The sequence below is a fragment of the Bos indicus x Bos taurus genome, chromosome 28, assembly GCF_003369695.1.
Source record: "Bos indicus x Bos taurus breed Angus x Brahman F1 hybrid chromosome 28, Bos_hybrid_MaternalHap_v2.0, whole genome shotgun sequence".
NCBI classification, from domain to species: Eukaryota; Metazoa; Chordata; class Mammalia; order Artiodactyla; family Bovidae; genus Bos; species Bos indicus x Bos taurus.
In genome coordinates this window covers 27,376,408-27,389,969 of record NC_040103.1, presented here as the reverse complement: position 1 = coordinate 27,389,969, position 13,562 = coordinate 27,376,408, and the positions used below count along the sequence as shown (strand labels likewise).

At 53.8% G+C, this 13,562-nt stretch overlaps 1 protein-coding gene across 2 annotated transcripts in view; it reads right to left on the bottom strand.

The window, feature by feature from the left end:
- UNC5B (unc-5 netrin receptor B) overlaps window positions 1-13,562 on the bottom strand; it is a 91,372-nt gene that overhangs the window by 23,945 nt on the left and 53,865 nt on the right. For both annotated transcript variants that reach the window (XM_027530412.1, XM_027530413.1), the window contains exon 2: window positions 126-350. In XM_027530412.1, coding sequence (XP_027386213.1) covers window positions 126-350 — 225 coding nt within the window. The remainder of the gene's footprint in view (window positions 1-125; window positions 351-13,562) is intronic.

Sequence of the window (13,562 nt, the reverse complement as noted above, 5' to 3'; positions counted from 1 at the left end):
TGAGGCCCTGGGGGGACCATGGCTGTGTGAGGGCTCACACAGAGCCAGTGTGGAGCCAGGCCCAGAGCCCTCTGGGCTCGGAGTGACCTGGGGGTGCGGGTGGGGGTGGGGTGGCGTGGGCTCACCGGTGGCCTCGTCCAGGCCCTCTTGGGTGACGTGGTCACTCTGGCTGACCCACTCGCCGTTGCACTTGAAGTAGATCTGTGTGGCAGGGAAGGCACGGCAGCCCAGCTCCACGGGCTTGTTCTTCACGATGTAGGCGTCCTGTGGCTCCTGCAGGAAGTGGGGCAGCGTCTCTGCTGGAGCCGATGGGAAGGAGTCGGGGAGCTCTTCCCTGCCCGAGTCAGTGCCTGTGGAGAGTGGAGGGCTCTGTGAGGCCACGGGTGGGAGGTCCCAGGTCCCTTCCATCCCCTGGGGGCTGTGACAAAGAGAGGAGGTCGGGGGAGGCAGAGGGGTGGGCAGCTGGAGGAGACCTGCCAGGACACTTGCTGTGACCTAGGCAAGGCCTGGCACTTTTGGGGCCTCAGTTTCCCCACTGTGCCCTGCTTTTAGGATTTTGTATTTTGGAGCCAGTCCCAGCTCTATGATGCTATGCGAGTCTACTTCTTTACAGATGGAGGAGGCAGGGGAGCCCAGGGAGGTGAGGCAATCCAGCAGGGCAAGGACACTCCTCTCCAGTCCTCTCCAGGATCCCCTGCACTGGCCTTCCAGGGCCTCCCTCCAGTTTCCCGTGGTGATGCCACAGCATGTGAAGAGCTGGAAATGGGCCTGAGGCTGGAGCACAAACTCGGCCAGCTCTGCCCTGAAGCCACAGTTGCCCTTTGCAGCCCCAGCCTGGCAGGCTGATGGACATGGGAAGACGAGCCAGGTCCCACAGGGGTGAGGTGAGGTGGCAACGCCAGGCTGGGCTCCCCAAAGCTCACTCCCAGAGGGCCTCCTCTTCCCGGAAGTCCAAGGCAGGCAGCAACGTGGAAGGGCAGACCACGTTCGCTGCAGCCTCCCCCCCAGCCCCTCCCCTCCCCTGGTCTGTGGCTCTGATCCACCCACTTCAGCCAAATCCACACCCTTGGCCTATGGATGAGGACACGGGGAGGCTGGGAAGTCAGTGAGGCTGTGCTGGCAGCCATCTCCTCCCCCAAAGGGGCCAAATGGAAACCTGGGCCCTGCCCGCGTCCCTGGAAAGAACAGCACCTCAGGAGGCGAGACAAACAGGAAGAGAGAGGGGCCTGGCCACCACCAGCGTGGGGAGGGAGGGAAACCAGGCCGGGCCAGGCTACTGGTTTACAATCCACTTAGGAAAATTGACTTTCCAGTGCCAAGCGCCAAACAATCAGTTGGCTGGGGACAAGCGGTGGGGGGGCTTGTCCTCCTCTGCTAACTGCTCCCGAGGAAACAGCAAATTAAGCTGCAAGGGTGTGTGTCTGCCTAGCCCCTTGCCAGCCTTCCGCACGCTTGTCCCTGTCCCAGCGCTCCAGTCCCTCAAGTGCAGCTGGGGTCCCAGGAGGCCAAGGGTGGGACACACTCTAGGGAGTCCCCCTATGGGTAGAGGTGCCAAAGGGACACCTAGTTCTTCAAGAGCAGAATGAACAACATATGTCCGCCATGTCATCTCCTGGGGGACCATGAGCTCCTGCAAAGATGTGGGCTCTGAGAAAACGCACAGGTTGTCACTGGCTCTCAGCTCTGGGCCCTGGGCAGGGTGTGTGTGCATGGCCTGGGGGAGCGAAGGGGAAGCCAGCAAGGAGGAGGAGGACTCCAGCTCCATCTGGCATGTTCTGTGTGACCCAAGGAGAGACTGTATTACTCTGTCTCTGAAGTGAACGGACAAATGGACACACTTCCTCTCTCTGGGCTCTTTTGAGGATCACGGGAGATAAATGAGCATGAGAGCCTCGGAGAGGTCTAGCACCATACAAGTTGCTGCATCAAAATAGCAACGAATGCTTCTCTGGAATTAGCTGCTATGTTTTCAGTTACACAGTTAACTTACCGAATTCTTGCAACAACTTTTTAAGGTATGATATATTGGTGCCCAGTTTACTGATGGGGGAAGCTGAGGTTCAGAGCACTTAAGCAACCTGCCCAAGGTCACACAGTTAGTGAGAGGCAGAGCCAAGGTCTGAACCCAGGAAATCAGACTTCAATGTTTGGGATGCTGCCTATCCCAAACAGGGATAGGCAAAACAGGACTCCACACTGCCTATCCCTGGAGTAGCTTCATAACACTGTAAGTGTCCCCACACCTGAGAATCCTAATAGACCCTGACACTGGCCAGGTCTCTACAATTATGGGACTCTCTCACAAAAAGACTGGGCTTCTCCAGCGGCTCAGCGGTAAAGAATCCACCTGCAATGCAGGAGACACAGGTTTGATGTCCGGGTCAGGAAGATCCCCTGGAGGAAGGCATGGCAACCCACTCCAGTATTCTCGCCTGGAGAAATCCATGGACAGAGGAGCCTCGTGGGCTACCGTCCATAACATTGCACAGAGTCGGATGCAACTGGGCATGCACACATGCACACCAAAGGGCTAGTAAGGCTAGGACTTGTTTTTCTTGTTTCAAAGCTGGGGAAATTGAAGTCCATCCAAACTAATGTATGGTCACTTGGTTAGTGGGCATCTAAGCTGTGGATTCCGAAGGCCAGGCCAGGACTCCCCCACACCTGCTTCCCTCTGCCAGACAGGGAGACACCTTCTTTGTAGGTAAACTGGCAGTCTAGGGTCTAGGAGTGTGAACATCTGATGGTGAGATGACACAGTGCCCAGGGAGCTGGACACTGTGGCCCTTCCGCCAGGCCAGGCAGTTTTAGGGAGAGCAGGGTGGAGCCAAGAGGACTCCACACCCACCTCAGGCCACAGCATTCTGCATCAGTCTTGGGACTGAGGAGTGTAGGACAGGGCTCAGGCTTCAGACCCAGACACCCCTTGGTCTCAACCAGTCCTTACTGGCCTCAGGCACCTCATCTGTGAAATGGGGGGAATGGGCCTCCCTTTGGGGATGGTGGCCACAAGGGCAGCTCACGGGTGCAGTTACAGACTTGCCCTACCTTCTAACCAGGCAGCCCCCAGCCTCCAGGTGACAGAGCCCTGACTCTAGGTGGCACTGTGGGGTGCATTTATGACTTTGTTTTATAACCCTAATGCAGCTCATTTATAAAGCAGGTGCAGACTCGACTGAGGAAGTAAACATAAGCGATCCATTAGGGCAGCAGGCCTGAGTCTGGTGGCCCTGGGCCCCTGCCCTGCCTGCCGCCCCCCCCCCCGCCCTCCTGTCAACCCTGGCTCCAAGACTCCGCTCTAGTCTCGGCAGGAGGATGCCTGGGTTTTCTCGTTACTGCCTCCCAGCCATTCAGGGCAGTGCCAGCGACGTAGCCGCTGCCCACTTGTCAAGGTCCCTAGCCCCCAGGCGTCCTGCAGGAGACAAAGAAGAACCAAGGGCAACCTGAGATTCCTACCCCCAGGGCCCCATCAGCAGACTAGGTGCTGGCCGGCACACAGCAGGTGCTCAGTGAACACAAATGAAAGGGGTGTGTGTGGGGGGGTGCTGCCAGCCCCGGGTAGGGGCTGAGTTGGGCCCCAGTCCTGACCAGTGGACACATCACCTCCTCCTTGGCCCTGGCTTGGGCCAAGGGCTTGTTGGCCCTTAGTGGCTGAGGAAGGCTCCTCAGGGGTCCTCGGGAGGGCCACCTAAGCCTGCCCTCTCCAGCTTAGAGGGAAAAGAAGAATAAAGTCTTGGAGCTCCTGGGTGCTTCCTCTACCAGAGGCTTTTAGAAGGTATTTTCAATTAACTTACCGAGCCCCTCAACAATCCTAGACAGAACTTCCCAAACTTTTTTGGGAAGTTCTGTGTTTTGATCATTTTTCAGTGTTTTGGTCATTTTTACCCAGTAATTTTATCCCAAAGCCAAAAGAAATTCCTAATGGTTCTGTTTATTAAGTAGTTAAATCCAACCAGCTTACGTGTCTGTGTGAGGGTGTGATCTCCTAATAACTCAGTAGCATTGGCAGGCAGATTCTTTACCACTAATGCCACCTGGGAAGCCTATTAGAAAAAATAATACTCATAAATTAAAAGCAAAAATAATATTAGTATTCCATTTCTAAATGGCCACACTGACTTATAATGAGGATGTATGTGTGCCTGTTGGACGTGGCACAATACCTCAAATCTTAGAATCACAGCGGACACTGCTACCCTCATAATTTGCCTTGGGGTATTCCCAAATGCCAAAATTCCCAGCTTTGCAAAGGCATGGTGCCATGGAAAGGAAAGAAGTGTGATGTGGTGCTAAAACTGTAAGCTATCTTGAGCGAGTAGTCGTCGCAGTACCTGGCAGCTGTCCAGCATCGCTGTGTTTCTTTGAAGATTAAAAATAGCCCACAGTGCCCCTGTGAATTTGCTGTACCATCCTAAGGTGCCTAAGCACACGATTTGAGACCCACATCCCTATGGTAATTACATCTCTATCAGATAGGTACTATTATTATCCCCATACTACAGATGAGGAAACTGAGACCAAGAGAGTTTATAAGTAACTGGCACAGGGCTGTAAAACTATATAGCTGAGTTGGGAAGCACATTCAGGCAGCTGGATACCTGAATCTGACTTCTACACTGGGAACTGGCATTTATGTCCACTATTTGGGGGATGTTGCAAATAGTTTTGGAGAAGGCAATGGCACCCCACTCCAATACTCTTGCCTGGAAAATCCCATGGATGGAGGAGCCTGGTAGGCTGCAGTCCATGGGGTCTCGAAGAATTGGACATGACTGAGCGACTTCACTTTCACTTTTCACTTTTATGCATTGGAGAAGGAAATGGCAACCCACTCCAATGTTCTTGCCTGGAGAATCCCAGGGATGGGGAAGCCTGGTGGGCTGCTGCCTGTGGGGTTGCACAGAGTCGGACACGACTGAAGCGACTTAACAGCAGCAGCAAATAGTTTGCCTAGGTGAGCATTATCTTCCCGTGTTACAGATGAAGACATGGGGCATCAGGGACTTGCCTGAGTCACCTGGTCAGTGGGAGGAAGCCACTGCTGCAGGCTCAGAGCCGTGGCCTTTGGTCACCATCTCCCTGGCTTCACTACCTCTCTCCCCACTGCCCCATCTTCACAGGGGAGAATAAAACACCTTTAAGAGGAGGCCCCTGAGGAGGAGGCTTTGCCACTGCCAGGCCAGATCTGAATTTCCTCCTGGTGGGAAAACGACTCACATAAAGTGTAGTTTTCCGATAGCAGAACGCATTTGAACCTACAGTTGCAGAAGTGCAACCTGCCTGTACAGCTGCATCCACAAATGGCCCAGCCGATCCAAAACGAAGGTATGAAAGAGGAAGCATCCTTACACAGATGTAACCAGAGACAGCCAGACACAGGACAAGAAAAACCACTGAAGTCAGGAGCCCTGGGTTTGCAGCCCAGCTGGGGACTGGCACTGCCACGTGGTCTTCCTCTCAGGCCTCAGGAGCCCCGCCTGTAAAATCAGGAAGTTGGTTGAGTCCACTTCCTGAGTTGCACTCTGGTTCCCACATTTTGATATTTGAAGATGGCCTGATGGGGAATCTGTTAATGGAGGACACGGCCCTGTTGGGTAAAGTTTTTCTCATGAAGCAAATTTGCTTAAAGTGGGGTCAACTTTCTTGCCGTTGTTATTCCGGCTCAAAGACCCAGCACCTACTGGGGCCCTAAGGCACAATGTTGTGGGGAGGCCAGGGAGGGAGGAGGAGGAACTATTTGTTGGTGGTGGGTACCGTTCAAACCCCCACTTCTCATTTACCTGTTCCTGCCTACATGGGATCTCCTGTCAGTTAGTCTCACTTGGATGTACTGATTCACAGGGATAGAGGTTACTCCAAGGGCTGTCTTGTACAACACCCACCCCACCCCCATCAATTCTGTATCCAACCTTGACTCACATACCTCCAGGGACAGAGACCTCAGCACTGCCTTTCTCAGCCAGGTTCTCCTTTAGACAGATCTAACAGAAAAGTCTTCCTTACTTTCACCTGAAATTTGCTGGTGGAGGTTCCAGCCATCGCTATAATTTCAACCTCTGAGGTCACGCAAAACAGTGCACTTCCTCTTCCCCATGATGGCATCCCAGCCTCTGCCTACTTGCCCTAGCCTTCTTGTCTTTCTCTCAAATATTCACAAGGCACCATTCTGCATGCCCTCGTTACCAATCTGGCTTCCTCGTGGGCAAGTTCCATTTTGCTCACAATCTGCTTAAAACATAGGAAGAGGAGGTGACAAGGATGGGGGTCTGGTGGCACCTTGCTCTGGGCAGCTCGAAAGTTCCTTGGGAGAGGTGGATGGCTGCTTCTAGGAAGCAGGGAGCACGTCACACTGTTCTTGGTGTCCCCCATGATGTTCAGGACAGGGTACCTATGCCCTGGGAGGGGAGTGGAGCTTGCAGGACACAGGAGTCTAAGCTTGGTCTCTGCCTGCCAGCAGGATCCATGCCAGGCTGCATGCTCCTTCCCAGGGCTGGGCTTGGGCAGTGCCCAGTGTGGAGACACACCTGGCAAGTGGGAGGTTTGATGGGGTGGAAGTCAAGGCCCTGGGCTTATTTAAGAGGTATCAGAATCTAAGCCATTAGAATAAACAGAGTCTGGGGGCCTTAAAGATGAAGGAAGGTACTTTAGGACAAAGGTAAATTAAAGACCCTGATGCCGGAAAAGATCGAGGGCAGGAGGAGGAGGAGAAGGTGACAGAGGATGAGATAGTTGGATGGCATCCAACCAATGGACCAACTCAATGGACATGAGTTTGCGCAAACTCCAGGAGATAGTGAAGGACAGGGAGGCCTGGCTGCTGCAGTCCATGGGGTCGCAAAGTGTCAGACATGACTTAGTGACTCAACAATAACAAAGAAACCATATTTACCAGAGCTACACCTGGGAGGAAGGGGGAAGGGACTAAAACTACAGTGTTCAGACATCCCTGGAGGGGAGACTGCCACCAGTTGCTAGGGGAGACCAGAGGGGTTGCGCTTCCCTTATGGTGACCCTGAGCAGGGGGTCCAGCTTGGATGGGCACACGGTGGAATGGCTTGGCCTGACAGCCAGCAAACCAGCTCACTCACCCTGCCACTGAGACCTTGGGAAGGCCTCAGTTTCTCCATCTATGAGAAAGGGACTAACAAGTACTGCCCTGTCAGTTCTGAGGTGTGGTGGTGAAGGTCAGCTGAGCATACAGATGCAAATGTGCTGTAGCAACTGGGAAGAGCTCATGCCAGCCACATGGAGAAGTGCCAGGCAGGAAGGATTCTCCAGCTGAGCCCTGTACGGGGAGTCCTGAAACCTGTTCTACCAGCTCAGAGAAGGGAAGTGACCAATGCCACATCACACAGCAAATTAACAGCCAAGCTGGACCAGAGCCCCATTTCTGATTCAGGGCTGAGGGAGATAGCACAGCATGGCATGGCTATGGGTAGAAGTTTGGGTTCCGTATGGCCCATGCCTGGGGTGGAAACTCACTATGTCCGTCTTAGCCAGGTCCATCCCTGCCCAATAGGACTGAGACCTCAGAGGCTGCAATGATTTAGTATAGGGGGCCCTGATGCCTCCGCCCCCTGGTTTCTGTCCCCATTTGGGTGACAAGGTCTGGCCTGGGTCCTTCAGGCTCAACTGCAGGGGACAGGCATCTGTAGCTGAGCAGGGCTGGCTGGTGCGGGATGGTGCCCACAATGGGGGGCAGGACTGGGAATGGAGAATGGGGGGCAGGCGGGAGGTGAAGGAGAAAGAAACACTCCATGCTGGGCACATTTATCATCAGCAATCACAGTCTTTCTCTAGCCCCTGGACACCGGCTAATTCTCGCCAGACTTGACCTCCCACTGCATGGAAAATCTCTTCCATTCAGTGCGAGGTGGATGTGCTCAGTGGGGTGTGGGGAGAGTTGTTGGGGGAGAGGAGCCCGCTTATTATTATGTTTTAAAACACATAAACCCCATATGCAAGGACCCCTCCCTGGACACAAAGCCCTTTTTCCATCTGGCTCTGGCCTCTGGCGGCTGTGGGGTTCAGGCCGGGGCTCCCCTCAGAGGTGGCTACAATGGCTGTTACTGATGACGGATGGGGGCTGATGGGCTTGGGGGGCGCCAAGTTCTTCCTAACAAAGGAGGCCGCTTGCACAGTTCTTTTCCCATACCCTCTGCAGACCTGCCTGTGCCCATGACATCATTTCCTCTGCTGGCTACAGGAAATAGCCTCACCAAGATGGCCAGCTGGGGCAGGAGCCTGCATCCTAAAGGGGTGTCTGGCTGATCCTGAGAAATCTTTCCCCTGGAAGGACCTGGGGCAAGTAAAGAATCTCATGGGAGGCTGGGGACAAGCCCCAGGGCAGAGTCCTGACATGAAGCCTAGGGTCACACAGCTTCCAAAACAGAGAGAGGACACTTCAACTCCCCGGTCGCTGGTCTGCCCTAGGCTCTCAGTGGTACCGAGGAAGCTGTACTCCACACCCATGGGCCCAGAACACCTCCTCTCCCCCAGACCCTTCCTCTGGCTCCTGGGCTCCCTGGCCTGGGCCTTGGCCCCTCTGGGGCTAATTCTCAGTTCCCCTTCCAAGTACTGGACGTCCCTGGTGGCTCAGACAGTAAATTGTCTGTCTACAATGTGAGAGACCTGGGTTCGATCCCTGGGTTGTGAAGATTCCCTGGAGAAGGAAATGGCAACCCACTCCAGTACTCTTGCCTGGAAAATCCCATGGACAGAGGAGCTTGGTGCAGGCTACTGTCCATGGGGTCGCGAAGAGTCAAGCACAACTGAGCGACTTCACTTTCACTTCCAAGTCCTAGTCACTGTGCCTAGAAGTCTGGGCCTGGAGCAGGGGGCATTCTGCTTCCACTTCCTCTCTTAGACAAGGAACGTAAAACCCTCTCATCCATCACCCTCCAGATAATAACCACTTACCCAGTACACAATGGGATAATAAACATCATCAATATAATAATCCTGTGAAGCAGGCATTCCATTTCACAGAGAAAACTGAGGCTCATCACTTCTCATCACTGAGAAGTGAAAAGGCAAGCTCAGGCTCTCAGCTACCAAGAAACAAAGTTCTTCCCATTAAATCACAGGCCTCCTCTGGCTGACAATACCCGCTGAGGGATCCTTGGGCAGCAGCTGAGTCCACGAGCTTGCTGGAAGGGAAGAGGGCCTCAACTTCCTAACTCCAGCACTTGGCCCCCTTTCCTGTCTGGGCCTGACAAGTTTGGGACTTGTATGGGGTCCCCCAACCAGAGATTTAGCCTAGCCTGGGAAGGGCCCGCTGATAGCCTGCTGCCAGCCCCCAGGATGTCACACTCAGACACATATGCGGCACACCAGCAGAACCGCCCATGCCTCGCCCAGGGTCACAAGCCTCAACCATCTCCCCTGGACACCCAGAGAGCCCCAGCCAGGCTGGGACCGTGGCTCCTTTCTCAGGGCTGCTGACATCTACTTTAAGGCAATGGCAGTGACTTTGGCCTGTGAGGAACCTCCTATTTTATTTGGTCATCTCTCCCCCATCCAGAGTTAGATGGAGTGAGTTTGAGTTGCAATACCAGATTCCATCAAACACCCAATAGCTTGGGTCCCGCATAGGGAGTCCCCTCCTTCTCTGGATTGGATATGTACACACTGCTATATTTTAAATGGGCAACCAACAAGGACCTACTGTACAGCACAGGGAGTTCTGCTCAGTGTTATCCAGCAGCCTGGATGGGAAGGGGGTTTAGGGGAGAATGGATACATGTATATGTATGGCTAAGTCCCTTCACGGCTCACTTGAAACCATCACATTGTTAATCGGCTATATCCCAACACAAAATAAAGTTTGTTTGTTTGTTTGTTTTTAAAAAGAAAAAGATTTGCTTCAAACTGCATGACAAGCCTCCTACAGTCTCCAAGCCCACATCTTCCAGCCCAGATCCCACCTCACTGTGTTCCCCTTTTTCCCCTCTTGCTCCCTCAAATCCACTCTCCTCACAACAGCTAGGGCAATCTTACAAAATGCAAATAGATCACTCCCCAGCTCACACCCTTCAATGGCTTCCATTTGCACCTGGAATGAAGTCTGAACCCCTACTGAACCCCCAGACTTCAAAGGTTCCAGGCTACCCAAGGGTGCTTCCTGCCATTGAACGTGCTTGGTTTACTATCATGTAAGGACCTCCGCTGCTCTCTCCTTCTGAAAACACCCCTCCTCTCCTGTCTCCCGATATTCCTATGGCTGCCTCCTGTCACGGACATCTCAGTTCAAGTGCTACCTGCCACCTCCCCAGTGAGGCCTTCCCTGATCACCCAATGGAAATTCATTCTCTACTCTCCCTGATGCTATCTCCACACCGTCCTGTTTGTTTTTCTTGACAGTATTCATCTCTCTCTGGAATTACCTTCTCTGTGTATTTGATTGTTTGATGTCTGTCTGGACAGGTCTACTCTCTGAAAGGCAAGCTTCTTGAGAGCCTGGAAATCCTGTTTGCTTGTTTAGCTGGGTTCACTGAGGATACAAGATTTTCCCCAGCTATGCTGCCCAGCCTCTCCAGAGATACCTAAGGTGGAAGGTGGGGGTGGGAGGGAGCAGCCAGAGGTGGTGGACACAGGCTGGGCTAACCTGGGCCGTGGGAGCCAGTCCCTCTGGAAACTCCATCCTGTAGGATGCCACCAACTGATAGAACCTCAGAGACCATCTGATTACTGTTCTCTAGGACAGAAACCAGAGGGGGCATGTGCTAGTCTTAGATCACACAGCATCTGAGCAGCTGGTGCTGCTGCTGCTAAGTCGCTTCAGTCGTGTCTGACTCTGTGCGACCCCATGGACGGCAGCCCACCAGGCTTCCCCGTCCCTGGGATTCTCCAGGCAAGAACACTGGAGTGGGTTGCCATTTCCTTCTCCAGTGCATGAAAGTGAAAAGTGAAAGTCAAGTCGCTCAGTCGTGTCCGACTCTTAGCGACCCCATGGACTGCAGCCCACCAGGCTCTTCCATCCATGGGATTTTCCAGGCAAGAGTACTGGAGTGGGGTGCCATTGCCTGAGCAGCAGAATCAGTCAAAGAAACTGGGCTCTAGATTCCTGAGGGAGTAGGACTCTATTTTAAAAATGCTTTTTTTTTTCCTGATGAAAGTACTTTTCTTGGCCTTTTCTGTCTACAATTTAGGAAAAAATGATGATGAAGATAAAATCACCCATTCGCAGCTCCAGCTGAGCAGAATTAACACTGGACATTGGTCTTAACATGTTTTCTTAGATGTGCACATGTTTTGTGACCTGCAAGGTCTCACCATACACAGCCTGTATCCTACACTTTCTTTCAAGGCTGTTAACTGAAGACTTTTAAACCTTTTAACCAAGCAAAGTGCACCAGGCATCCCTCTCTCCCTCTCCCAGTCACACACATCACACGGGGTGCTTGCCAGCTCGGCTGACTGCCCCTGCGAGGCATTCCAGGTAGTTGGAGGAGCTGCAGGATGCAGAGCTGGTGCAGGCAGCCGCTGGACAGCTGACATCAGGATCTCTCTGCATGCTTGGGCGCTGGGGAGAAAGACGCCAGTATCCTGTACCCATGTTCCAGAAAAGTCAAAACGCCCAGGCGTATAGACTCTGGCCCCAGGGCTGCCTGATGGGTTATGTCCACGCTGCCCTTCCAGGCAAAGTGTCCCCATGCCACCCTGGAAAGCTCAGAGTCGGGACTGTTCTTGGAGTGCCCCAAGGCACAAAGTTCCCCTGCCTTCCCAGCATCTTGTTCTAGGCTGCCAAAACATTGCAAAGTGGAAAAACTGTGAACTGTTGCCCGCTGCCGTCAGCACCGTCACCACGCCTGGCCAGACCCCACCCCAGGGCTGGCTGTGGGCACCCAGGCGGTACTAGGAGGTGGCTCAGACCCCTGGGCTGTGGGGCCCTTACAAATTCCAAGGGCTTGGAAGTCCAAGCCCTTCACTTCCAGACGGGGGCCTGAGGCCAGAGGGGAGCTATGGCTTGTCCAGTGCAAAAGGCCAGTCAGTGGCTGTAGCACCATTGGTATCTCGGCATCACACCGGCACAAAGAGAACTGCAACCAGGAGAGACAAAGAGGGTTGCCTGGATTCTGGCCTTTGTCAATCTGTGCGATGGGGTGTTGGATAAGCTGGGCGAGGTGAAGAGAGAGGTAGAGACGGAGTCACAGTGAGAGGGACAGAGAGAGAGAAGTTTGAGAGCACCCAGCAGTTGGGGATGGGGGTAGGAGAGGCTGTGTGGGGGCTTCTTGTACTTTTCTGAACCTGGAATCCACTTGGGCTCCTACTTGGGCCCCAGGGGCAGGGGAGGAAGGTGGCTACCGATCTCCAACCTTCCACCACACTCTGCTCTGCCTCTTCCACAAGGCTGGCACTGAGCTAAGGCTCCACGGGCCCCAGGGAAGGCACCCCTTACACACTTGGCTCCCGGGAATTCCCTGTGGACCAGAGGTGGGGAGCTTCTGGTCTCAGGTCACACAGAGGGTTGAAAGCAAAGTTAGGACTGGAATGTGGGTATCCGGGCACTCAGCCAAAAGCTACTGCCCTGGCCTCCCTCTGGTTCCGACACTCTAGCCCTGAGCTCGGGTGAGCAGCTGAGCTGTCAGGGGTGGAGACATGGGAAGATGGGTGGCACTGGCCCAGAGGAAGGCCTAGATGGCCGGGCAGGTGCACTTTGAGGCAGGCAAGGGAGGGCCTCACCTCCATTCTTCCATTCATTCATCAAATATTTCCTGAGTGCTTCCCCTCCATCATGCCTATAGCAGGGTGTGGAGAGCAATGATCAAGCTTCACCTCCATCAACAGGGAGCTCACAACAAAGGGTCAAAGTTAGGACCCAGACACCCTGACTCTCAGGCTCATGCTCAGTCACTTCCAGCCTAGCCCCACAGTCATGTGACGGTCCTTCTGCCTGCTGACCCACCATCAGTGTAGAAGCAAATCTACAGCTTTGTCTGTAGCTCTCTCCTTCTATAAAGGAGTCAGTCCACCTCCACCAGGAAGTAGGCTTTGACTACTTCTGTCTTGATGACTATAGGGACTTCTCATCCTTCAGGCTCCTAAAATCCTTCGTATTTCTTGGGCTGAAGCACACAGGTGTTTCCACTGGCTCATGAGGTGATATTGGGTAAACCACTTCCCTCTGGACCATAATCTCTCCTTCTGGGAAACGGAGCCACTTTGACTTGCTTTACCTTCAGGGTTGTTGGGAACATCAAGGTCAGAAGTGTGACACTGTTTTGCCAGCTGGGCTGCCTTGTGTGTTTGCTAATTTTTATGATTTCTCTGTGTAGTGAGAAATAACAGGCATACCTTCTCAGGGCTGGCAGGGGCACTGGCTGGCATCTTGAACAACAGCTCCAGGGTCTTCCTTTACCTTCCAGGGCTGGCCAGGTGTCCCACTCCCCACCCCCTACCTGGCTTGCTCTCCCAGCTGCTGCCCAGCCCACTCAGCGATGACACGGAGCTGCAAAAGGCTGATGCAAGCTGGAAGGACGGAATGAAACAGACTTGAGTGGGGCGGATAGAGCTCCACCCCCAGCCCCGTGGGATGCTGGGCCCGGCCCCTGCCTGCTTGT